The sequence below is a fragment of the Catharus ustulatus genome, chromosome 13, assembly GCF_009819885.2.
Source record: "Catharus ustulatus isolate bCatUst1 chromosome 13, bCatUst1.pri.v2, whole genome shotgun sequence".
Classification (NCBI taxonomy): Eukaryota; Metazoa; Chordata; class Aves; order Passeriformes; family Turdidae; genus Catharus; species Catharus ustulatus.
The window spans coordinates 17992052-18017959 of record NC_046233.1 but is presented as its reverse complement, the minus strand read 5'-3'; the positions used below and the strand labels follow the sequence as shown (position 1 = coordinate 18017959).

The window sequence follows — 25908 nt, the reverse complement described above, 5'->3', positions numbered from 1 at the left end:
ATTAGTCACATTTTGTGAATAGTAAAATCTTTTATTACAAGTTGTATATGTTTAGAGAACTTTCACCTACCTATGAAATGGAAACTTTTCAGTCTGAAGAGTTCTGGAAAAGTATTCTTTGGAATTTCTTGTGTTTGCCTAAAAAATCTCAACACAATGTCTAAATGCCTAAATTAATTGACTCATTAGACAGTTTATTGAAAAGTGGGTTTCACAAAAATACTTGCTTTGAATAAAGTTTTATTTCACTTCTGTAGATAACTCAGTGAATGCTGTCCAGGTGTAGAATTTCCATCTGAACTATGAGCAGCAGTTTTCTGGATTTGTAATGCATTTATTTCTTCCTCCCCCATCCTTTTCCTCATTATGAATTTTTGGCAGTCAGCACAAATGGGAGACAGATGACCAACTTTGTAAGTTTATAGAGTAGCTTTCTCAAGTCTTTAAAAAGTATGTAGCAATAAAATCTAGTGGGAATATATCCAGATTTACATTTCTCTTTTATTGTGATACCTTTTTTCCTTTTTTTTTCTATAGTAATACTATACTATAATATGGTGATAAACTGTGGACCTTTTGGTCAAGTTTTCTTTTAAATGCTGTCTTGTTTAGCAGCCAAATTTCTGTAGGAAATCTGCAGAGTGACTACTGCCAATCGCTGCCTAAAATATTTTTGGGTTTATGACAACACCAGTTTCTGAACTAGTTTGGATTTTATTAAAATGTTTGTAGCTTAGTTCATAAGCAAATTTAATAATGTGATGGTTTGGACTTGAAACTTGCTCTAGGATAATGCTGTGATGATAAAATGGAGATGTGAAGGGAAGAGGCTCAGTAATAATGGAAATTGGGCCCTGGATCCCATTGGATGCTGCTCTGCTGGAACAATAAGGACACCAGCAGTTTGGGAGTGGTTAAACTGCAATGTCAGGACCATCTCAGCATCCCTCCTGCCTTTGTGCATGTCTGGGAAGTAATGACATAGCTCTGCTTTGTACTTAGCCTTTCCAGCTGCCACCCCTCTGCCAAATATCCACATTAGGATTTCCTCTGTCTCTGGGGCATCCAGATGTTTCCAGTGCTTGAATGTAACCAAAGGATAACTATTCTAAGGGGGAAAAACTACTAAGTATTGAAGCTGAAAGCAAGCTTTAAAATATTAAATATAGTTGTTATAGTCTTATGATAATTTATTTTGTAAGTACTGAAATCCTAGATTTCACAGCTACATAGACTGTCTCAGGAATAGCTTTCTTTTCCTTACATGTGACAACCTTAAAACATGAGGGAAAACTACTAGGTAAATGAGGCTTTGAAAATGTAGGAAGGAAAAACTTGTTTGTTTCTGCAAGAGGAGAAGCGACTGAATTTTTAGACAACTTCAGGAACAGCTTCTGAATAAAACATGAAAGTCTGTGTTCATCAGGGTCACAAGATTTTGGTTGTGTGCTTATCACAAAAAAATTGTGTGTGTAATCACTGCAATAGGGGCCCCCTCAGAAACTCATGAATATTTCCTTACAAATACATTCAAAGAGGGAGATGTTAAGTAGTTCATTTGGTGTGCTGTCATCAAAGAGTAGCTTACAGTGCTAAATTAAGTGGTAACCTTGTCCCATAGTTGTCTGCATTGTCATGAAAGAAGAAAATATACCAGCAAATAATATCAGATAAAAGCAGTTTTTAACTGAATGTGTACCATGCTCGGATCAGCACAAGGATGGGGATGGTACAAAGTGGCTGCAAACAAGGAAGGGGAGTACTGCTTCCTTCAACTGCTTTATTCCTGCTCAGAGTGACTAGAAATAACCACAACATCCAAATCATGTGAGATGAAATACAAGGCTCATATGCACTGGCAGTAGGGGAACTCACAGGAAATACCCTGGCAGGCAAGGAGTGCTTTCTAGGCACTGTTAGTGCTTGGAAATTGGATGTATAAGTGTCTGTTGCTTGGACTCTGGTTACAAGGATCAATGTGCTTGGCAGGTGGTTTCTTTTCTGGAAACCTAATCCTGCTGTATTGTTAACCCATTGAGCTCCATTTCAGTGGGGCTTTGATGATGTGTTCATGATGTGGTTTTTGATTTCCCCATGATATCTCATTTGCACTGACTAATTTCCCCACAAAATACTTTCAGCTGGACTGTTAGGCTTTTAAAAGGTTATTTTTCCTAATTTTGTTGACATGGAAGCGTGACTTAAATTTGAACATTGGGATTGGGTTTTGGTCTCTGGATTCTGCTGTCAGAAAAACTTAGCTTTGGGTGAAAAGGGTTGCATGCCCTTAGGGGATGTAAAAGTAGGTGTAAAACCCTAAAAGGGGTGTCTTCTGTCATGTTGGACAATGAAGAATAAAGAGCTTTTAGGGGAGAAAAAGTGAGAAGCTTGGATAGGTGTGGATGGCACAGGCAGAAAAAACATAGGAGAGCAAGACAGAAATGAGGGTAGCTATCCAAACTACACATGTTGCTGACTAAATCTTCAGCATCTGGGCCAGAATCTAGTATTTAGTTTGTGCCAGTACAGGGGGGTAGGCTTTCCTCTGTGCAAGACAGGATAGAAATGACTTCTCCAAGGTGCCCGTAGCGGGTAGGGGCTGGCACTGCCTATATAAAGACTTGTGGTTGTGCAACAGGTGGCAGAATACTGGAAAAAGGAAAATGGGAAGGAAAACATATAGGGGTTTACCTCTGGGGTGCAGGGGTTAGTGAGGCTCTGAGGCAGTGCTAGAGAGAGTCTCATGAAGTTGATCTCAAGATATTCCTTATGAAATAAACCAAAGCTGAGATTCTTTTTAATCACTCAGGTTTGGTCTATATTTAGACAGAGAAAAGTGTATTTTGCAGCTGCTCAAAGACCTTGACTCTTATCTTGTATCATAGTCTCTAGAGGATGATATTGGAAACTTTTGTCATTTCTGAGTTTTACTGCTTGTAAGTGTTCTTGGAAAAAAGTACTGTGGATTATTGCTCAGCTGACCTGTGCTGATGGTGGGTGCTGGGAATCACTTATACAGAATGCTCAAAGTCAGTGTCTTCTCATGGCCAGACATCTGTGTGGGACAGAATGAGATGAGGACAAATTAGGAAAGCTTTTAAAGATTCCTGGGCATTTATAGACCTGGGCACAATGCTGGATTTTATTTTGTGTATGCTATTTCTGCTTCATGTGGAAGGTAACATATTTGAGGTTCCTTGGCTTAACTCTTGTGTGGATGTGATTGAAACACCTCACAATGTTGACCAGCTGCTCTGGATTGGAGTCATTATAATAGAAAAGGTTTTCTAGAGGAAAAGACATTTATTACACCAGCCTGATAACATGTACCTAATAATCTGCAAGCAGTGAGAGATTTACTGTTAAAGGAGGCAAAAGCATTAAGTGATTTTAGAACTGAGCTTCACGATTCTACTTTTATTTTCTCCTTTTACAACCTAAAAGAAATAACTTTTTGGAATGGTTCTCTACACAAGTTTTATTTTTTAAAATACAGGCCTTTTCTGCTTAAGGCTTGTGTGGGATTAATTCTACTTTCTAAAACTACTGTTATCACTTTGCTGCTGCATAAATGTGTGGTATGAAACTTCTCAGTCTGCTTCATTCCCTTCTGCTTTTTGTTGAGGTCCTGACAGAGGGTCTAAAAATAGTTTTAAGGCAGTTTAATGCCTGTAATGATGATGGAGTTGCATTTACTCTGGGAACTAAAAGTATGGCAGAGGGAGGAGGGAGCAATCTCCTGGTCCTTCACTGGTTTGAGAACTGAAGATGGTGCTATGGAAGAGTCATTTGGTAAAGCAAAGTCAAGTCCAACTCAGCATCCTTGAGGGATGAAGGAGGGTTCAGAGGTAGTATTAAATGTAAAATAAATGTCATCATGTCCTAGAGAGAAAACTTAGAACATTCTTCAAGGTTAAGAATCACTAAAGAAATAGTTATGCATAAACACCTCCAGATTTTTATGAGAATTTGCAACTATTTCCAGGGCTCAGTGAATTAAATTAATTTAGGTCACTGTTAGGGCCACCAGCTGCAAAATGGAGACAGCTGAAAAATGACCTAGTGATTGTATGAACATCCTTCCATATGTTTCTGATTTATAATCAGAATTTTTTAAGGCTGAAGACATTACCTTTATTTCTTGCATTTCTGGAAAAGAAAAACTCCTTTTATCAGTTACTGTGTTATAAATGAATTAAGCATATTGCAAAAATCATGCACAATATTAAACAGAAATCAGACTATGGTTAACAAATGCAAATGATAGCCAGAGTAACAGTGCTGTCTATTTACCCAGACCCCTCTGTCAAACACATGTTCTCTTGAACTTTGCTGTGTGACATCAGTTATATCCTGAAACAAAAGCCAACCTACTGCAATTTATTATAATTTCTTAGAATTCCTTCCAAAATTGGCATTACTTCCTTATGACAATACCATCATTTGTTGAGAGCTGTTACTATGTCCACAGGGACACTTGAGTCAGGGCTCCAAGAATCATTGGCCTAATCCATATTTTACTTCAATGTTCCAGGCATCTGTTCCTTGTGTTGTTCATAGCATCTGCTTTACTCTGTGTTCATGGCTCTTCTTCACATTTATCTGTTTTCCTTGTGTTGTACTTTTAGAGTAGGAAAAGGTTGATATTTTTTTTCTCTGTAGGTGATTAATTAATGCAATTAATTACAAGGTTGTTTCTATTTATTTTCCTTTTAAATTAATTGGGTTGTTAGAAATATGAATTTTGGGCAAAATAGTCAAAAACATTAAAAATTTTTGTATTTGTGGAATTCCATAAGATTTATTAGTGTATACACAAACTGGCTTGTAGCTGAGTAGTTCATACTCTTGCAGCAGTACTGGAAAATGATTGTGACATCTCTTCAATGTGAATTTTTGGGGTTAAAAATATAGTATATTCCCCTTTCCTCCTCCTCAGGTAGGAAATGCCTATGCTTATAGCTACAATGATCAGGTTGGGCAACAAAGAAGGAAATGGATTTGTATTGCAAAAGTGGAATGTGAATAAATCAGAAAACGTGAACTGTAAAACATCTGTTTTCTATAAAGGAGCTTCTGTCCTCATCCACATATTTTTATCATCAGAGTACTGAAGCGAAGTGTAAAAAGTATTTATCAGGAAAAAGCAAAATATATTGCCACTTTTTTGGGCTAAAAGAAGAAATACAGTTGGATTAAACTACTGTTATTTCTCTTTCTTTCAATTTTTATAATAACAACTTGTGGCTGGCACTTTACCTGAATTGCTCATGGAGATGCAGAGTTAAAATCCAGATCTGGAGATGCAGAGATAAAACCCAGATCAAGCTTTGTTTCTGTGTTTTCTGATTGTGCTGCAAACAAACTCATTAAGCTATTTGATTGTTAGGTTTTGCTATTACTGATGAAATCAATAGCATGTTTAATTCTTAGTTTAGGAACCTACAGTTCATAAACTGAAAATAAGTATAATCTGAAAATAAGTACCAGAGCAAACATGAAGCAAATAAGTTTTACACTGTCAAGGCAATAGCAGTGAGGAGCAGCACCAGCACCTTACCATGGGTCAGGATAGTAAGAACATAGAACTCTGTGTGGAATTAATAATAAAGGTTAGTGCACAACATCTTGTGTCCAGCAATGCCCATAAACAGATGCTGTGGGAAAACAGAGAATAGAACAGTAATGTATAATCCTTGTCTCTAATCTGTCTTCAAATGTGCTTCCATTCTCCAGCCATCTGCAGCACTTCTGTACCTACTGTGTTTCATTTAGCAACCTTTAATGGCTCTCTTCCAAGGAACAACAATTATTGTTCCACTCTTTTCTGAGCAGTGTCTAAAACTGCTGTGTCCTCAGGGGACATGTGAGCTTCATTTGATGGCTCCTTCCCTTGTTCTGGAGCAGTCAGTTCCTAGAGCCTTGCTGTCAATGCAATCATGTTGTGGGTATCTTCTGTACCCCCTCAGCCATTTCTTTGCTGAGCCCTGCTGCATTCCATGTTGTTGATACAGAAGCCAATCCTTACCTTTGGTGACCTTTCTCTAATCCTTTTCCAATCATGCCCTGTGAAATTGCACCAGCTACCTGAGGCTTTGGAAATCAATACTGCAGTTATGTCTGGGTGAGCCATAGATTTATGGCAGTGCCTTGATGTCTCTTGTTTTGCATTTGTCTCTAGTTACTCTCTACATTTGAGTTTCCTTTTTATGACTCCTGGGCGCTGAGCCAGTGTTTTCACTGAACACCTATTGCTACTGAAGCACTCCTGAGCCTTGCTCTGAGTGATGCTGGTGAGGTCATCCTTCATTAGTTTTAATGTGGAACGAAGATCATCATTTCCATGGACATCACTTCTCATTTAACTGTGATGAGCTCCACTGGCTGTTTGAGCGTCCTTGAGGACTTTTGCAGCCATTCTTTAGCAGCACATTGTTGGCATCTCACTTCTCAGCCTGGTTTTTCTATCTCTTGCTAATATTTTAAATGGAATAAATTCCAGCACAGGCCCTTTGCAAAGTTCCCACCAGTGGGATCCCCTCCACAGTAAGAACTGACCAATTATTCTTACACTGTTTCTCAGATTTTATTTGATTTTTGTTCATGATGTTACCTTTTAATATGTGGCAATTTAATTTCCTTAAAAACCTTTAGGAGTTTTTGTAGGCTGTTTGGACCAGAATCTTCCTTTTCCACATCCTTCATGATTTCCTCAGAGAACTCCAACATATTCAAAAGGCAAAAACATAATGACTTTTACTGAAGGCAACCCCCTATGTTACCAGAACAAATTGCACTCAGCTAGATATCCATTAATCCAGTACTTTATTATAAATTCTCATTTCTCTAAGACTACCAAGTCTTTGCTTCCTGTCCACTGTAAAAGCCTTTCTGGAATAAGTATCCTATGTGCTACTGATGATGTGATAATATTAATTGGAAAAAAAAATCAGTTGTAATAGTTCTCCTTGTAATACAAATTTCATGTTCCACCTGAATAAATCAAGTGTAATAAGATAGCTCTGAAGTTCTCAAAAATTTATAGTTTGACTTTGTGAAGTGCATATAAAATCAATATTTTGACTTCTATTTTAAAACTAAAGCTAAGCTTTGTATCATAAATGTCTTTAAAAAGCAGAAAGTTTGTGGTAAAAGATGTAATATTCATAGTATGGCAGGATAGTGTTCTTTCATTTTTAAAGCTGAGCAAGCCTTTCAAAAAAGCGTCTTATTTTAGGTTTGCATTTTGTGCACCATTCACTTAAAATCTGAAATAGCTGAAAGGCTCCTGAAGGTTAATATACTAGATGTATATATTAATAAAGCAATGAAATTATAGATATATCTAAATTCTTGTATATACTGTACATCAATGACATTGAATATTTAAATGAAGGAATGAATACATATATGTGTTCCTTATTCAGAAACCCAGAGGTGTGTGAGGGTGATAAATGTTAATAATATTTTTTTAAAAAGCAGAAAAATTCTGTAGCACTGTGGGGTGACCATAAAATAGTTTGCTGTGAATACTGGATCTGTTCAGAATGCAGATAAGAAAAAGAAGAATGAGAGCGAAGCAGATTTCTTGAGTTAGTTGGCTGAAGATCCACAAATCAATAACAATGTAATAAATTTTGTAGCCACAAATTTTTAAAACTAATTGTCCTTAAAGACTAAATATATTCTTAACATTTGTATTCATAGATTTACAATAAGTCTTTCTCTTAAAAAGAAGTCATTAAGTATTTTTGTTTTCTTAATATTTCAGTTGATACATCAGAAAATGTAAATATGAAAATGGGCCTACAAAAATAACTGAAATTCTAAGAGAAAAAATGAAACCTGCCTAACTTCTCAAATTCTAATAGAAATCTGATTATACTGTACTTAAAGTGCAGGACAACTAAAAAGACTACATAAAATTATGCAAAGTTGGCAGTATGATGTATGGATCTATCACATGCAAACATTTCATTTTGCTGTTAAAAACAGGGATTTATTTTTTCCCTCACAGCTAGTAAAACTCTATCAGAGAAAAAGTGCTGAAAAATAAAGAAGTTATTTTAAAAAGTCAATAAAGTGCTCTATAGTGTTATCTTCCCTTGCAGTCACCTGGGTCTGTTTCTTGGTATAAGATACAACAAAAAATTGCATAGCTCAAAGTTTTCTTCAGGTTGTTTAAAGCAATGTTGGTTCTACTTTGAAGCAGGATACAGCTAATTGGTATTAGCTGTGCAGAGGGATAGTCTAGATTAATAGTGCAGTGCTATTCTTTGTTCCTGTTCTACTTGATGAATAATTGTAAATGCAAAGATTACATTATATTTCTATGTCTTCTAAAATAACATGGGCTGAAGCATAGGGAAAATATAAAAACTAATGGTTTGGTTGTGTTAATGCTCATGCTTTTCCCTAGAGCCCAGCAGCTTGGTGAAAGTTTGTTTATTGCCTGTGTTAGTAATAAGCTGAAATCTCCTGTGAAAGATTGTGATAGTTAAAGGACAGCCAAAGAAGTGAATATTATAATACAACTTGTCAGGACATTTGAAGCATAATATGGGGAAGGTTTGAAGCTCCATATTTGTGATGTCCTCATCCAATTAGAAATTGGAAGATCTGTATTTCTGGGAGATGTGGAGGAACCTTGTGGAAGTATCAGTCTCTTGTCCTTTTCTCTAGTGTGTCTCTTTGCTTCTGCTGTCAGCAGTAGGGTGTAGAGCTGGGTGGATTTCTGCCCTTAATCACTTGTTCCTATTGAATTATGACACTGATTTGTGTTTTAGTAATTTTGCAATTGGGTCATTTTAGAACAGAGAAGCTTTTCAGGTGAATTTTTTTTCACTTTGGCTGCTCAGCCAATTACCAACCGAGGTTATGTGTCAGACCTTTATCCTTGTTTATCTTTGTTCCTCATATTATTTTTCACTACCCCAATAATAGGACATTTACCCACTTTAAACTCCTGTCTCCACTTTACAGATGCATCTTGAATATCCCAAACTACCCAGTTGTGCTAGGATACATATGAATAACCCAGACTAAAGAAAAGTTTCCATATATACTTATTAACAGTGACTACTTCAGTGATAGTAAGGGTGAAAATAGCTGTCTTCTGCTTCATTATCTTCTTCAGTTTCTTGGTTGAGCGTTTCTTGATTGTCTTCTGCTTCCTGGAATTCCTCTGGTGTTAGGAAGCGCCGGAACACTGGTGTTCTGAGCTCACTTGGCCTGCTGACTGTGACATTTTGCTCTCCATAATAAATGGTTCTGATGAGGGGGAAGCAGAAGAAGGCGTAGGTGCTGATGGGGCTCGTGAGCTTGTTCTGGTCCACCCGTATGTAGGTTAACTGCTTGATGTTCAGTGGGTCCAGACTTGGGCACATCACAGTGACATTGATGTCTGGAAGAGGGAAAAATATTTATTCAAATCCAGAAAGTGGTTACAGTTTAGACTATTGCAAAAGTGAAACTTATGTTTTGAAATTTAAAATGGAAAATGTTTTTGTGGTGCACAGTAATATAACCTGTCTCTGTTTTAAATCAGTTTTGTAAATGACAATAGTACCAGTTTGGGGGTTTGCAGAATATAAGGTTGTGAGGTAAGGAATTTGTAATTACAGTTTTATGTGAATGAAATGTTTTCATAGTTCCTTTTCTCTGTATGTTTTTATCAGTTACCAAATCAGAAGCAGTTTTCAAAAAGATTTTTAGCTGTTACATGAAGAACTCATATTAACTTTTACAAAGAACGGTGAATTAGAGGAAAGCTTCAAAAATTAAATTCTCTCTAATTTCAAATTGGTCTCAAATGACTGAGGCTGTGTTTATATTGCATCCCAAAGAATATAGGATGATGTTCTCCCCACACTCCTCCCACAACCAATGCCAAAATCCACTAAGTTTATTGCTTTTTATGAAGTTTAACCATCAACCTACTTTCAATTTCATTGTCTTCAATGTACAAATGCTGCAAACTTCTTGGAATATAGAACACTTGCTTCAACTTGTTATGTCCAAGATTAAGTTCTAGAAGGTTGGGTAGATTAAAGGTGTTGTGTGGAATGTTCTGCAGGTTATTGTGGGACATTCTTAGAGCAATGATATGGGGAAGTCTGTTGAAATAGTTTTCTGGAATATGAGAAATGGAGTTATTTTCAAGAGAAAGATGTCGAAGTGATGGTGGCAGGTCAGGAGGCATTGTCTGTAATTTGTTGTTGCATAAGTTGAGCTGCATTAAATTTTTCATGTTTGAAAAGGGTTTTTCTTTGAATACTGAGTCATCAAGTAAGTTATTGCACAGGTCAAGCACGGTCATGTTGGGCAGTCCTTCCAATGCATTTCCAGGTAAGCGGGAAATTTTATTGAAACCAAGGAGGAGCCTCTCCAGAGAGCTGGGCAGAGGGAATGGAAATTCTTCTAATTCATTATGTTGTAAATGAAGTTGCAATAAGTTTGAAAGTTTGGCAAAAACACCGTGGTCAATCATATGGAATTTAATATTGTTGTAGCTGAGGTTAATTTCCCTCACAAAGGTAACATTGGTGAATGGTCCTGCAGGCACAGCTTCAATGTTGTTGTTTTGCAGATAAAGTTGTTGGACATGACTGGGGATGTTTGGTATTGTCTTGAGTTTCCGGTGATCACAGTACATGGATAAGGGAAAAGCTGGTGGACAAAAGCATTCTTTGGCACACTGAACTGGAAAAGGAAAAGGAGGAACTTCAGCTTGGACGTTTGGGTTGAAATAATATGGAGGTTGATGATCTGGCTCCCCACCATATTCATCCTCAAAATCATAATCTTCATACTGACAAAAGACCAAAGCAGCCCAGAGGAGGTGGAGGATTGGTAGGTGGCTCAGAATCCCCATATTGAAATTTATATGTTGTGACCTGTTGATGAGAAGAAACATTTAGATAGTTATAAAGTAAATAGCACAAAAGTTTTAAGAAGCAGCCGTATATAATGAAGGAAGTAGAATAATGCCTTTTTTTAGCAACACCATCTGTGACATTACTAGGAAACCCAAGTTTTGATCTGTACCTTCCATGTAAAAAACATAAACAAATTTAATGTCCTTGAAGTAAACAGAACTTTCTGGTCTGACTTCAGACAAGGAACAGCTTTCCACCTCTGCTGTGCTTGGTACTGAAGGGTACCATAACAGGATTTTTTCTATAAAGAGAGCTTTAAAATAGATTACTTGAAAATACTGTGTGTTATGTAAAATAGAAATTTATGTGGCTTTGCAAATTGTATGTTCTGTGGCATTTTGTGTTGTTTTTCTATTTTCCACAAAACATAACTGACTTAGTATGTGTTAATGATGATATAATGTGATGTTTCTGTTCCCATCATTTATTTAAAACCAGTACAATTTAATCATTGTGCACTGCACATGGTATAAAATCTTCAGTGGTAAATCTTTGTAGTCTTCTTTTGCTTCTGTAACCATATGTTCTTTATAGATGTGAACTAATTTATCTTCCAAGTACCCTTCTGAGGTGAAATCCTGATGCTGTAAAAGGCAAATCATTTTGCAGGTCAAATTTCTGATGCTCAAAGCCAGTCTGACATTTTAGAGTACTTTATGCAGTCAAAGGAACCTTGTTATTTGTCAGAATGAGAGCTGTGAATCATGTCAAGTGAATCATGTTCAATTTAAGCAGCAATGAGTTGAAATGTTACATTGCAGCTCAAACCACAGAAGTAATGGAAAAATTTAAGAGACTTTGCTCAGTATAGTACAAGAATCCAGAAGCAGAGAGAGAAAAGCAGTTATCTTTTTTTTTTCATATATCTTTCATACCCACAGGACTCTTTGTGAATATTTGTTTGCTGAAAACTATCTGTAACAAAGGAGATGAGACAAGTGGTCATTTCTGATGATTCCTAGTGGCAATTACCTAATGAGTGATATATTCTATGAACTTGAACAGGAAAGAGAGAATTCTAAGGAGAAAAGTAGTAACAAACTCTTGGAATTTGATGCATCCTTGCAATGGTGCTGTGTGGCACAGAGCTGTGTTTGCCAGGGGCTGGGTGTCACCGTGTGGCATTGCCTAGCCTGCATAGCTGACTTCACATGTGAATGTTGTCAGGTTTCATAACTGATGAAAACATTAAAACCAGGTTTGACTGGAGTCAGGAACTCCACTCCAGGTAGGTCCTTAGCAAAGCCAGGGAGTCCATGTCCCTGCAGCACTGTGGGATTGTGGGCTAATTAATCAGTTAATTAGCAGAGCAGCTTTGCACTGCAGTGCTGCATAAATGCACTGTGCTGGGTTGAGAAGCAATTCTGTGCTTCAGGAGGAATTCACTGGGTTTCACATTTCAGGCAGTGTATATCAGAATATCTTCTAATCAGTCCTGTTGGGGTCTATCTAAAATCTCTTTCTGACTCCCGTGACTGCCTTCTGGTTTTGTGCAACAGATTCCAGTCTGTCCCCCTTGCCTATTTTCATACTCTTTGTTTCCTTTTGATTCCTTGCTCTTCACTTGCAGTCCAGAGCTTGAGCTTCACCTTCTAGTTCTATTCTCTCAGCACTTCTACTCCATGTCACAAAATTTTCAATTAATAATTTTTGTTCTCAGCACCACAATTGTCCTTAGAAATCAGGAGGGACAACTCAGGAAAGTCTTCTTGCTTTGGCATAAGGCCTTTATGGTTGCCATGTGGACAATGTGAAGAGAATTCCCATCATGTCAGATGAAATGATAAATAAGAAGTATTATATATCAAAGTTTCCCACAGGTTTTATGAAGAGAGAGGGGCTGGTTTTGGGGAGACATTTTGGTACTTTGGCTGTAGCTGAGTATCTTACCGGTAGAATATTAATGTCCTGCCAGGTTTGCAGGTTGTGTCTCAGAGCAGAGACACTGACACCTCTTCATGAAATATCTCTAAGAATTTAACTAGTTTTAAAACACCACTCATGTCAGCTGAAACTTGATAAGGGGTCAGATGCACACAATATGAAAAAACACATAAATAAAAAGCTGAAAAACAATAGAAAATCTTTAAAGCTTGATTCTCTACCATCTGTAATGAAGTCAGAGTTCAGTAACCGTATTTGTAAGCAGTTTATTTGCTGAAAGCTATATATTATATAACATGCATGACTCACTCTTCACTGAAAAATAACACAATCAGTTCATTTTATTCCTGCTTACCAAGAAAACTTACTCTTTGGAGGTCTGAGAAGTTCAAGTTGTAGAGGGGGCAGCAAGTTCTTGTGCTGGTGAAATCATCTGAGACATAGCCTACCCCAGCTGGAGGAACAAAAGGTCTGTCTAAGCCATATTTTGTGGTAAGGAACCTTGTGGGAAGGCAACACAAAATAACAGCCTTGGCCCCTCTTCTGATTTGCCAGTAAAATTAAAAAAACTGCTTTGTGCCACATCATCACTTGCTGTGGATGCTGTGTCATAAGGCTGTGAAGCAATTTCTCCTTTTGTTCAAATCGCTTCAATACAATTGGTAGGATTCTTTCCATCACCAACTCCCATTTAAAAAAAAATAAGGCTTCAAAAATGATTTACAGAGGTTATTAGTTCATAATGTGGGTTCAGCTGCAGTGATTCAGTTCTGCAAAGGGTTTGTACTCCAAGGATGAAGTTAAGAAACAGTAAAAAAATTAACATTACCAAAATCAAGGGGAAACGTGCTATAAATAAATTCTTATAAACATCTTCCTTATTTTTCCCCCCACAAAGTCTTTGTCCTGTCTTCTTCCTGCAAAGGATTTGTTCTATACTGTGCTGTTGGTGTGGTGGTGTTGAAGTTCAGCATTCACAGTAACTTTCAAAATCATTTTTGCTAAGTCCTATAGAAAGAGCATAAATCTGGCAAAAAGGGTATGACATGAAACATAAACCATTTTACTCAAGAAAAATACTTACCTTAGATTTTAAGAGGAATTAAAGAAGGTACAGTTATCTGCCTTTGCTGCTATATGATACCTCTGATGTAAAACTTGAGAAAATGGACAATTTTTTTTTTGTGAAGTGGGTTAAGTGTATTATTTATCCAAAGCATTTAATTATGCTTTTGGCTTGGTAAAATAATTACTTTATTTCAAAATCTATTCACAAGGAAGCTGGGTCTCAAAAATTTTTCTTAAAAAGTACCTTAGAAGTATCATAACTTTTTTAAAAATGCAGTAGTAAGTTTACTTTTTTTGTCTTTGAGCTTCATGAAGTGATTTGCTCAAGCTTTTCAAGTTTCTTCTCTAATATTGAGGACAAGACTATGTTTGAGAAGATAAATAATACATAATTCTAACATTTAGGGTATGAAGAAAAGCACCAGAAGTCATGACCAAACTGATATTATAGAAGTTGGTAATACTGGAAATAAATTAAAGCAGTCATGTAGAATGCAGAATACAAGGGAGAGGTTGCAAGAGAGAAATTAAAACTCCATAGTTCTTGATTAATGGTACTACAAATAGTTGAACAATTACATTGTACCACTAAATCAAAACCAGTAATTTTTTTTTAAATTATTAATAAATACATACATAGTGAGAGATGGAAAAAAGCTCCACCAAGTTTGTTATGACCCGTTAGTGAAATGTTACTGGCTGCCACAAAGTATGGCTATTTTTTAAGCACAAGACAAAGAGCATGGCACATATTTTTGGAGGCTTTGTTCTAGTAACAGTTGTAAGTAAAACATACATGAAACTGTTTTATCCAAAATAAATATTAAAGTTCCAATTTCATACCTGATATTTTTCTATTGTTTTCTACTGCTGATTTTGTCCCAAAGTCTCTTAAGCATTTAGGAAATCTAAAATCTCATGGTGAATTTAAAAATCCATGGTGGCAGGACAGAAGAGTCTATCCTTTGAAAAATTGTGGTAAAGCTCTTGATTTGAAGCATATTGAGCTGCAGAGGCTGATGCAGCTCTAGCCATGGAATATATTAAGACTCAGTTCCTGTTTTATTGCAAGAGCTGTTTTGGAGACAAACAAGTCTATACTTTGTGATCTTGGTCAAATTGTGTGGTTTGATCTTCGTTTTCATTTGTGGTGTGGCAGGAATTTCCTTACAAGGCAGATAATGAGGGGATTAAATTTAGCATCAAACATGTAAGACTTCTTGTCTCAAAGGCTGTGAAAATTTATTGAATTTTCACTATGTTTTGTTCAGTTTTAAGAATTCTTTGGAAGGAATTATTTTTAATGTTGATTTGTGATTTTTTTTTTGGACATTTTATTTATGCAGCTGTGATACAAATTAGGAGATGTATGTCAAGCTAGAAGTCTGTCTTGGCTTCAAGCTGATTTCTCTAGGTAAACTCGGAGGGATCCTTTTCATCAATTAAAGTCTTTGGAATTTCACCATCTCCATTAACTTCATTCAACTTATGAGACTTGTCAGCGTTTTCAATTTTATTTCTAAGCTGAAGACACAGGAAAGGCTGTTCTATTATTTTATGAATTTAGGGATTTTTTTAGCAAGTTGAATATGTTCTACTGAATACATTTTAAAATTCCAAATTTTAGTCAAAATATTCTTGGGATAAAGTAGAAAATATCAGCAATGGCCTTGAGGTGAATGGGACTGGCCCTGATAATAAGAAGTATAAATTATTTTAAAGTACTTGGCCTTTTTCTTATATTCACTGGCTTACTATTAAAGACTCTTGGGTTTCTTTGTGTTTGGTGGATTTTTCTTGGTGAGTTCTTTTTTCTTTTTCCCTCCAAAATTTATAATGCTCTATATGAAGTATAAAGGAAATAAAAGCAGTGCATTTTGTTTGTAGAGGGTTTAGGGAGCTCGGATGAAGCCAAGCTAGGGAAGTTAGACCTGAGGATTGTGTTGGAAGGGTGATTTCAATAGAATTGCAAAGGTCTTGGGTGAAGGTCTGGCCCTGCTATCACATGTCTGAAAAAAGGCCTCAAGCTCAAGATTTAAAAATCCTCAGTTGACAACTTTGAAGGAATTCTGAGTTTTAGATAAGAATTTATGTTTGTTCCTATGAATGAGAGCACAGTGAAAAAGGCAGTGCATAGACAAATGTAGTAAGGAACTGAAGGCTGTAATTTGGTTTCTCATAGAGCCTGTGGGTAGGAAACAGCTGCAGGCAATGTCATCGAGGCTGGGCTGCGCTTCAGAGTCCCCTTGTAGGCACAGGAGCTCTTGGCATCCCAGTTTTCAGGTCTGAACTGGCAACCCAGCACTGCTGGCAGCAGCCACCTGTGAGTTCCAGGTATGATCTCCTTACCTGTGCTTGCCACTGACAGAGCTGACTGAATATTGGGACTGTAGTGACTGCTGGATTTATTTATCCTGTGCCAGAACTGCTCTGAAAATTCACCGACTGCAGTGTAGAGCTCAGCAAATGGAGATGCTGAAGGTCTTGTTCTTGCAGAGTCCCCAGCCCAAGCCCTCACAAACTTTGGTGTTCTGCCCTCCATGGAATGGAAAATCATCCTGTGGGAACGTGTTTTTAAAGGTTATGGAAAAGGGGCCATCAAATCACATCAACAGAGCTGAGACAAGGCCTAATCTGTTGAAAAAAGCAAAGCAGGACAGAGCTGTGCCCTGTGTGGGGCTTTCTGTTGCCTCTGACCTGAACCTTGTTGGGTGGTCTCTATTTATTTCCCATTTAGTAGGTGGTATTACAGATCAAAACTCTGGCAATCCACATCTTGTGCAGCCTGTTTTCAATGTTTTGCTTTGTTTTGCTAAGAGCTCCTGGGAAGAACATGTTGAGCAACTGAAAACAGTTGAGCTTCTTGACCTTGTAGCATGGGAATTAATATAATCTCCTAGGAAATTACTGAGGAACTTCTACTAATGAACAGTAATACACTGAATTTTTAGGGCTGAATTCCCTAGAAGTATCTATGCATCTAGAAGCAATACGTTAGGAATCTCTGATTTCATAAGATGATTGGTTACACTTGTGCATGAACATGTGCAAGGAACAACCGGTACTGCAACAGCAAAGTATCAAGTTTCCTGGCATTCAAATTTATAATATGTGAGGGTTTTTCTATGACAGTATCAATTCATGGTAGTGGATAACTGACTTTGAAGGACTGACAGAAGAGCAGGGATGTAACATTTTTCTGAATATATTGCAGTGTTAGAAATCTTAGAAGTATTTAATACTATCTTGGAAGAGGGTTTTTTTTTTAAATAGATGGATTTTACTTTCTGCAGTAGAGGCATCTAAATAGTCCTCATCATGTAGTGTTTCTACTAACACAGTAACAAATGGTCATAAACAATTTATACTGGAATAATAAAATAAGTTGACAATTGATGTAAGCAGTATTATCTGTAACAGATAGTGTCTGGTTATTCTAAAATACCCTGAATTGTATGAAATTATAAATCTCTGCTGAGGAGAGTCACTGTTGGTCAACTGACACTTGTGTTTTTAGTAATTGAATAGCTTGTTTAATAAATATGCTTTGCATTATAATCTGTATTTTGATACAGCCTGCTTTGGTTGTTCCAAGATAGATGACTTAGGGCTGTGTTTTTTCCTCCCATGTGGAGTTCTGGGAATACTTGTCTGGTTTTGCAACCACTGTTTACTGGTGCAGGTATATTCATTTTCTTGAGGCAGCATTTGCAGTTGGACCTCAAACTTTAACAGAGTCTTTAGTTTAACTGATTTGTGTCTTATATAAAATTATATAAATGATGACAGTAAATGACAGGTGTCTTGCACTCACTAATAAACATTGTAAATAAAAGAACACAATGTTTTGGAAGGGAGGAAAGTGAGGAAGGTAATGGAGCTGAGTGTCTATTACAAAGCAGGGACTTTTCTTTTTTTCTTTTTTTTCTTTTTTTTTTTTTTTTTGGAGCAGAACTGCTGACTTCAGTGCCCTAAACTGGTAGATGCCTAAAAGAGATTATGTGAATTCTACCATAATAATTCATATTAACACCTTATTGATTAGTTTGTTTCATTCATTCATAGCTAAGGACTTCCTGCAGTTTTGTTTAAAGAATTAGAAAATGTGCTTGCAACTTCAGATTGTTCTAAAATCATATGTTTATAAGCTTTTTTAGGCACTTTCAGGCAAGGATAGAGTAGTTGTGTAAGTTATTTGCCAAAGCATTCCTGAATGATCATGAATAGGAAAATGTTTTGCATTAGCAGAAACTTTCCCCTTGTACGTGATGGAAAGTGCTTCCTATTTACTCTTTTGAGTGTATTTGAGTGATGGTCTGATTTTACAGTAACTACAGAATGTGTTTTCCTAAAGACCTATTGCTCTAGAAATATTCAAACAAATACAACTGTCCAGCCTGATGGTGCAGAGGATTTTGCCAGGCAGCCTCTCCTCTCTCTCCCATAGTCTAGAAACTGAACATCAGCCTTAAAATGGTTCTGAATTTTTATCCCTTCTTTCTTAAAGAGAATAAATCTTCTCCTTTTAACACAAACCTTGTAATGCTGGCAGCACATTACCTTTATGCCTGCAGTGCAGTTCTTATGCAGCCAGAATCTGTGACTTGGAAGCTTTCACAGAAACACCAGGTGTTATTGCACATCATTCTGTATGCTGGCATATTGTCTTATAAGGAAAGATATAATCTCTCTACCCTTTATTTCCTTTGGTTACTCTCCATTTTTTATCTCCATTTTGTTAGGACTTTCTTTAATATTAATGCTCCTTTGGAAGCAATGCTTGTGCCTGACATATAAAATAAATGTGTCATTTGATTTATGGGAGTTAATCAAATCAAAAGGGTTTCTCTGTGGTTTGAATAATTTGTGAGTCACAGCTCCTTCTTGGCAGAGCTCAGGGGGATCTTACTGGGATCCAGTCACTCTGGCTGGATGTTATTTCTCCTGTTACCTGTTCTGGGATCCTTGAAAGGCCTTGCTGTGAAGACTTGGCAAGGCTCACTCTTAAACCAGCTCAGAGAATCATAGAGTGGTAAAAGCCCATCGAGTTCCACCCCCTGCCATGGGCAGGAACACCTTCCACTATCCCAGGTTCCTTCAAGCCTTGTCCATCCTGGCCTTGGACACTGCCAGGGATGGGGCAGCCACAGCTTCTCTTTCCATTACATTAAGAGGAAAAATTGATCTGGGCATTGCAGATGTCCCATGGTAATCTGGCAAGTGTGTCCATGTTCTGTCTTGCTTCTGACTCCTTCTCTTGTCTTATCCTATTGCTTTTTGAGAGTGGAGTAAATTCCTAAAGCTGTTTGTAGCCAAAATATGAACATCCATAATATTTTGGTTCTTAAAAAATCAATTATAAAAAAATATTAGCTGGATCTTAGTATGGGGATGGCATGAAATCAGTGCTTTGAGTGATTAAACTTTAATAGAACTGAGCTGATAGTAGTAGCTTCCTTTAAAAATGTCAGTTTTAATGCGAGACAGCTGTCCAGATCTCCCTCCACATCTTTGCCAAACACTTGGCTTATGCTGAAACTTCTACGGTTGTGTGTTGTGAAAGCAGTCCCAGAATGGGGACTGGGGTAGTTGTTTCAAAGTGCTAATGACTGAATTAGATACTGGGTTTAGCCATTGTGCAATGTTTGTGTGCAAAGGTACTTTTTAGAAAGACAGAATGGTGACTTTACAAAGCAGTTGCGCATCTGAGAGATGTGTTTTCCATGCTCACATTTTCTTCTCTTCTCAGGTTCCTGTGCATTCTGATTTTGGGAGGGAACTGTTCAAGTGGGAAGCATACATTACCCTTTCTGCCCTAAGCACAAGGCACTAGAAGCAGTATAAATCCATAAAACACAGTGTTGCTAAGGCAAAGCATTCCTGAAACTGGAGTAATGAAATATTGCCTTACATGTGTGCTCCAATGGAACGCGCTCAAGGAAAACAGCATCAAGAGTTGTAGTTAGTGTATGGTAAGAAACATTTTGTATTTATATTTATATAAATACTCCTTTTGTTTGTAGTTTTATTATAAATAATGATACAGGGTTTTTATAAAGGGTAACTACTATTAGAGGGAAGCATTGAGAAGGATGTTGAAGATTGGGTTTAGATCAGACTTAGTTTCTACTTTTCTGAAATCAAAGATTGTGGGTTTGTAAATGCTAATTGTTAACTGTGATCTTGACAAGAAAAGCAAGGGCTCTCTTGGCATGTTAGTTAAGAAAGTGCTTTTGGGGTCTGGGTGTGATAATGGTGGTGTGAGGTTTGAAGTGTTTTCTTCCCTATGGCATCATGACAGATTTTATCTTTATATCAAATATCTCAAATGCACAGGCCACTGTACAGGAGCATAGTTTGTCAGAGAGATCAGTAACTGCCCAGGTTAGGTAGGTGTTTGCATGGAAAATGGCTTCTAAAAGTACCCTGATTCTTTCATCTCAAAATTCATCCTATGACATGATGGTTCTGCTGGTTCATACTGAAGGATGACATTATGCAGTCACGGAATACAGGGGTAAAATACTCTGCTTTTGTACTGACATTTAGTTTTGCTGTATCTCTGAAAGTCATCTGGCTTTTTCTATGTTAGTCATTTTTTAAATGGAGTTAAATCAAAAGTCTTTTTCCTTGTAAATCTAGTATCCCAGGAAATATAAGATACCAGTAATATTTATTTACAGGAGGGTAACATCTAAATAGAAAATGAATGTATTACCTTAAAATATAAATGAAAAATATGCATTCCAAGAAGCCAAGTAAGCTTTCCTAAAGTTATTAATTTTTAGGTATTAATCACTAAATTTTTCTTAAGCAAGTAATAATTAAACTGTATCACAGTATTGCTGCTGGAGAAATAAGTATAGGCAGTTGCTTTTATTATTCTTGCAGAATACTAGCTTAAATCTGTCACTTCCTGAATATGGGCATCTTCTCACAAGGTTAATACAAAAGTGGTTTCTTCATGCTAAAAATTAGGCCCCTTTAACTGACTTGTGACTCCCTCAGTCAGTCTGTTCCTTGTTTCACCCTGGAGATTAGAAAGAAGATAGAGCTTGGCAGAAGGATAATAATGGTGATGGATGTTCTTGGTGCCCTAAATAAGATAGAAATTTTGGTCAAATACTATCTTTCAGAATGGCAGACCAGTTTTCCACAAATGAGTTAAGGTGTTCTGTGAAGAGTGTTTCTGGAAGAAAAATATTTTCATTGGTCTTTATGTCTAAACAGCTTTTGTAAATAACACCGACTGAAGAAACAAGAGGCAAGTCCATACTTGTGTCTGTGACTTGCTCCCTCTCTGTCCCTCTGGAAATTTTCCATCCTCTGGCAGCCTGTCAGCTCAAGATTTTTTCCATTCTTAGCAGAGACTGTAACTCCCTAATAGTTCCTGCAAATGTAATTGTGAAGAGAACTGTTCATTTCAGTGTTGCTGCCTGATTCTCATAGAAACCTTTGTGCAGGTGATGGGTAGCACACGTGGGATGAACTGAGTGTGTGAATCACTTCTTAAGGGGCTCTCTGTGCATCCAGGCTTGTTAAATTCCCTGCTCCTCACAGGGAGTTTGGGGTAAGGCTTGGCTGCTTGTGGAAATGTGTGAGATTCTCATCAAAACTGACTCCTCAGTGCTGCTGTGCCAGAAATCTCATCGTGGTCTCATTTCCCCTGGACAGGGATTTGAGACAGGAAAGTGTTCATGCATAGGAAAACCTGGCTGTGTGGGGTTCCCTCTGCAACCACAGCAGCACAGGGGTTAAATCCAGAGCCTGACTGTTCACTTGGGTAGGAATGTTCATATTTTATATGAAAAACTGCAGCAAGGCTGTCTGTTGGCAGCATGTTCCATTGAGCCAATCTTTTACTGGCTCACATGGGCTTTGAAAAACATCCCATAATCAACAAAATATTGATTAGTTTTGGAAGTCTCTTAAATATCGTGCAAGTCTTTGTTTTTATTTGTTTCATACATAACCTTGTCTTCCATCTCACGTGATTCATTGAGCATGGAGGGTAAATCTTGCATTTATCTTAGCAGATAATTTAGACCGTGGTATGTGATACGTGGCATTTGGAATTCGAGTCAGATTTTCATTTACTCCAGAACTTTTCCATATGTTTCCTATTAGCAGCTTTGTTCTCAAATCTCTAGTCTCCCCAGAAAGCAGGGAAAAAGTTCCAACACAAGCCCAAGATGCAATGTTAAATTCTAAGCATGGAGAATGAAAAAAAAAAAATAGCCTTCAGAACACAATTTCATTATTTTTAATTTAGTACTGCTTTTATTGTTATGCTGCTGTGAAATTTTTATCAAATGAAATGAAAATATTGCTGTTTATTTTGTCAGTTGCAGTGTACCATAGTTTTTCTGGATAAATAGTGCAATATTTTAACTGGCAATTGAATTAATATGGAATGAGTATCTTCAAGAGATAACAGCAATTGCTTTTTAGGACATGGGTAAATGCTTTTTGAAATTACATTAAATTATTCTAAAATTGCTTAACAGTGAACTCATACCAGATTTTCTATGCATAGCCTGATTTAGGTAGCTCAGATATTTTACTGCTTTAGTAAACAGATATGAAGGGTTGAAAAATTGCACATCTTAGTTTATATTTTTCAACTGCTCTGGTCTGAGTCATTTCACTCACTTTTGGGAAATGCAGGTGCAGGAATTCCTACTGGGATTCTCATGAAGCATTTTGGAAATTTCCATTATGTTTAAAATAGCCAAACTTTCCTTTCTTGATGTTCATGAGGAAAAAAACCTTTTATCTTTGTCACTTATTTCACTCAGTATCTTTTAATCCTTATTACCAACTATAACCAATTTTGACACAGGATAGAGAGAAATATTTGTTATTAACTTGTGAAAAATAGCAGCTGGGCAGAGGAAAGTGCTCCAGAGAGGTCCTTCAGCTGGGAAAGGGACAGTTCCAAATCCTGTTAGGAGCAGCTGGAAGGCAGGAGAGGACAGAGCTGTGAGTGAGCCCTTGGCACATGGCTGCCTCTGGCTTTGGCAGCACAGAGGTGCTGTGGTGTGAGGAAGAGAGCAGCTGGAAGGACCTGAGGCTTGCACAACTCAAATCCATAGGAATCCAGGCTTCTGGAGCTTCTTGGAATAGCTTAGTGACAACAACACTGGGAATGAAGAATTGTCTTATCCCTTTAAAGCAGCGCAGGATACTCTGAACCATTCTTCCTTCCACAAGGACATGTTACTGGCTCATGTTCAGTTTGTCCACCAGGACCCACAGATCTTTTCCTGCAAATCTGCTTTCCAGACAGCCATCAGCCATCAGTGCATGGGGTTATCCCTCACTAGGTACAAGATTTTGGGCTTCCCTTAGCTGAACTGCATAAGCTGCTGTTGGCCATCTCCCCAGCAGCATTACCCCAGAGAGCCATGTATCAGTCAGCAGTGAATTGTGAGGGAGATCTGCCCTGCCATCCTGATCAGAAATGGAGATGGGAACAGAGCTGGAGCCAGCACTGATCCCTGGGGTGCCCTGGCAGTTCCTGACCTCCAGCTAGAGTTCACTACGTGGCCTCTTTGTGCTCACTGCCTTCCAGCCCATTTTCAATCCACCTCACTGGCTGCTCATCCAGCCCAAACTTCGTTGTGCTTTTAGGAATTTGCAACTCTTTGTTCTTAAGATCAGGCAGTGAGATCCAAATAGCTGTGCTCTTTCTCTGTCCATCTGTCCTCTTCTCCCTCCTAACACCTCTAGCCAGTTTGTCTGATACACTGAATTCCTGCAGGTTTCATCCTGGACAGAGCAGGAAGACACTATTAATACTGGAAAAAAGAAGTAAAATAAACACTTCTTCACCTTCTTTAACTCAGTCTAGCAGCAGGAGAAAGCACCTAGATCATATGAAAGAAAATGTGTTTTATTGAAGGTATGTTTTGATTTACGTTGTGTATGTTTGCCACAATTGATAGAAGTTAAAATGATTCAGTAGTATCTTATTTTCTTTGAACTTCTTGTATCTTATTATGTTTGCTGCTCTTTGTCTACTAATGCTGCAATATTCTTTGTATTGATGTGTTTGAAGTACTGCTAAGTAGGTTGATATTGGGAAAAGAGGAGGGGAGAAGACTTGGAAAAATGAGACTATTCCATCCTTTGGTGATTTAATGGTGTAGGATAGGATATATAACACAGGGTTTAGCAGCACTCATATAATACTTTAGTACTCAAACAGGCCCCTCTGCCTAATCAGTGTTTGTGACTTTTACTGGGCTCTAACAGTGTTTGTCATTTATTCTTTAGAATGACTTTTCCTTCTATTTGTAGCAACAGGCTGCCACCCTCTGGTGCAATTTGTTAACTGTTGTGTAGGGACCTGGCAGATTTTCAGAAGAGAGAAACCCTTTAAAGTTTAAAAATCTTACATGGAATAAATATTAATTTTTTTATTAGACAAATGCAGTTATTTGTACAAGGAATAAGTAATGAGAAGAGTCTTTGAAGGATTTATATAAAGTTTCTCTTTCTCCCACTTTCCTTTTCTTGTAACATTTGTAGAGAATGTAAAGGTGGAGTTGATTTCTTGACAGATTTTCTTCCCATCTGCTGATACTGAAATGCCCTGTTCTGTGGGAAGATCACTGAATACCAGTGTGCTATCATCAGTTAATTACTATTCTGTTAATTGCATTACTGTCCATGTTCAGAAACCATTGCTGAAACTGCATAAGGGGCGTTTTATATCATAACGTTTGTGTGCCACTGACACATCCACCTGAGTCTGTGTGAAAGCATGCCAAAGATACAAGGTGTGGAAATTATTACTTATTATATTAATGCCAGCTGAAGAATGATATCTGGAAACAGTGGAGGGTCACTGAGTTCTCATTAGCCAGGCAAGCACAGGGCAGGGTGATTACAGGGAACTGTAGGGAGCGTGGTGACCCAGCGGGCATGGGGTAGCTCTGGGGGCATGGCACAGCATTTCACACAGGCAGGGTGAGCAGGCAGGGCTGCAGGTTTCCTCCTGCTACTACAGTTCTTTGTTGTCTCTGCTGATTTGTTGGTTTCTGTTTTTGTTAGTAATGGTTTTTTACACAGTCAAAAACTGCGATTGGTAAAAGTGTACGTAGCCAAGTAGAAGTGTCCAGAAAGGATGTGTCTGTGCAGTCCCATTCCTGTGCAGTCCCATTCCTGTGCAGTCCCATTCCTGTGCAGTGTTTGAGCTCAGCAGTGGCTCCAGGGGGCATTGCAGAAGCCTGCCTGCAGGACCTGGGGGCACTTGTCAATGGGCATGAGCCAGCAGTGTGCCCTGGTGGCCAAGAAGGCCAATGGCCCCTGGCCTGGATCAGGAACACTGTGGCCAGCAGGAGCAGGGAGGTCAGCACTGGTGAGGCCACACCTCGAGTGCTGTGTCCAGTTCTGTCCCCTCAGTTCAGGGAGGACGTTGAGATGCTTGAGACCATCCAGAGGAGGCAACGAGGCTGGGGAGGGGCTGGGAACACAAACCCTGTGAGGAAGGGCTGAGGGAGCTGGGGTTGTTCAGCCTGGAGAAAAGGAGACTCAGGGGTGACCTCATCACTCCCTGAAGGGAAGGGTGCCTGTGCTCAGCTGGGGTTGGACTCTTCTCCAAGCAGCACTGACAGAATGAGAGGGCACAGTTCTGATCTGTGCCAAGGGAAATAAAGATTGGGTATTAGGAAACAGTTTTTTACAGAAAGAGTGATAAAGTATTGGAATGGTCTGTGTGGGGAGGTGCTGGAGTCACCATCTCTGGATGAGTTTAAAAAAAGATTGGACGTGGTACTCAGTGCTGTGGTGTCTAGTTCAGGTGTTGGGCCAGGTTGGACTTGATCTTGGACCTCTCTTCCTTGTGATTCTGTTTGAGATTTTTTTTTTTTCTTCTTAACTGACAGGCATCCTATCAGTTTGAGGTGATCTAGGAAATTGCTGCTTTTCTCTAAAAATAAAATCTATAGGAAGCAGTTAAAATAAACCATTTGATACTTCCCTGCTGTAATACAAAATTGTTGGTGTAGTTTAA

The 25908-nt window shown here is 38.0% G+C and overlaps 2 protein-coding genes across 6 annotated transcripts in view; one reads left to right on the top strand and one right to left on the bottom strand.

Moving 5' to 3' along the window:
- The window catches only part of LOC117002281 (centromere protein P), a 114647-nt gene that overhangs the window by 24279 nt on the left and 64460 nt on the right, over positions 1–25908 (top strand). The window lies entirely within an intron of this gene.
- On the bottom strand, positions 8941–10873 carry OMD (osteomodulin). The gene is made up of 2 exons (XM_033071194.1): positions 9940–10873; positions 8941–9403 (listed from the first exon to the last, which is right to left on the bottom strand). Exons 1-2 carry the CDS (start codon positions 10871–10873, stop codon positions 9084–9086), a joined length of 1254 nt encoding a protein of 417 aa, XP_032927085.1. The 3' UTR covers positions 8941–9083.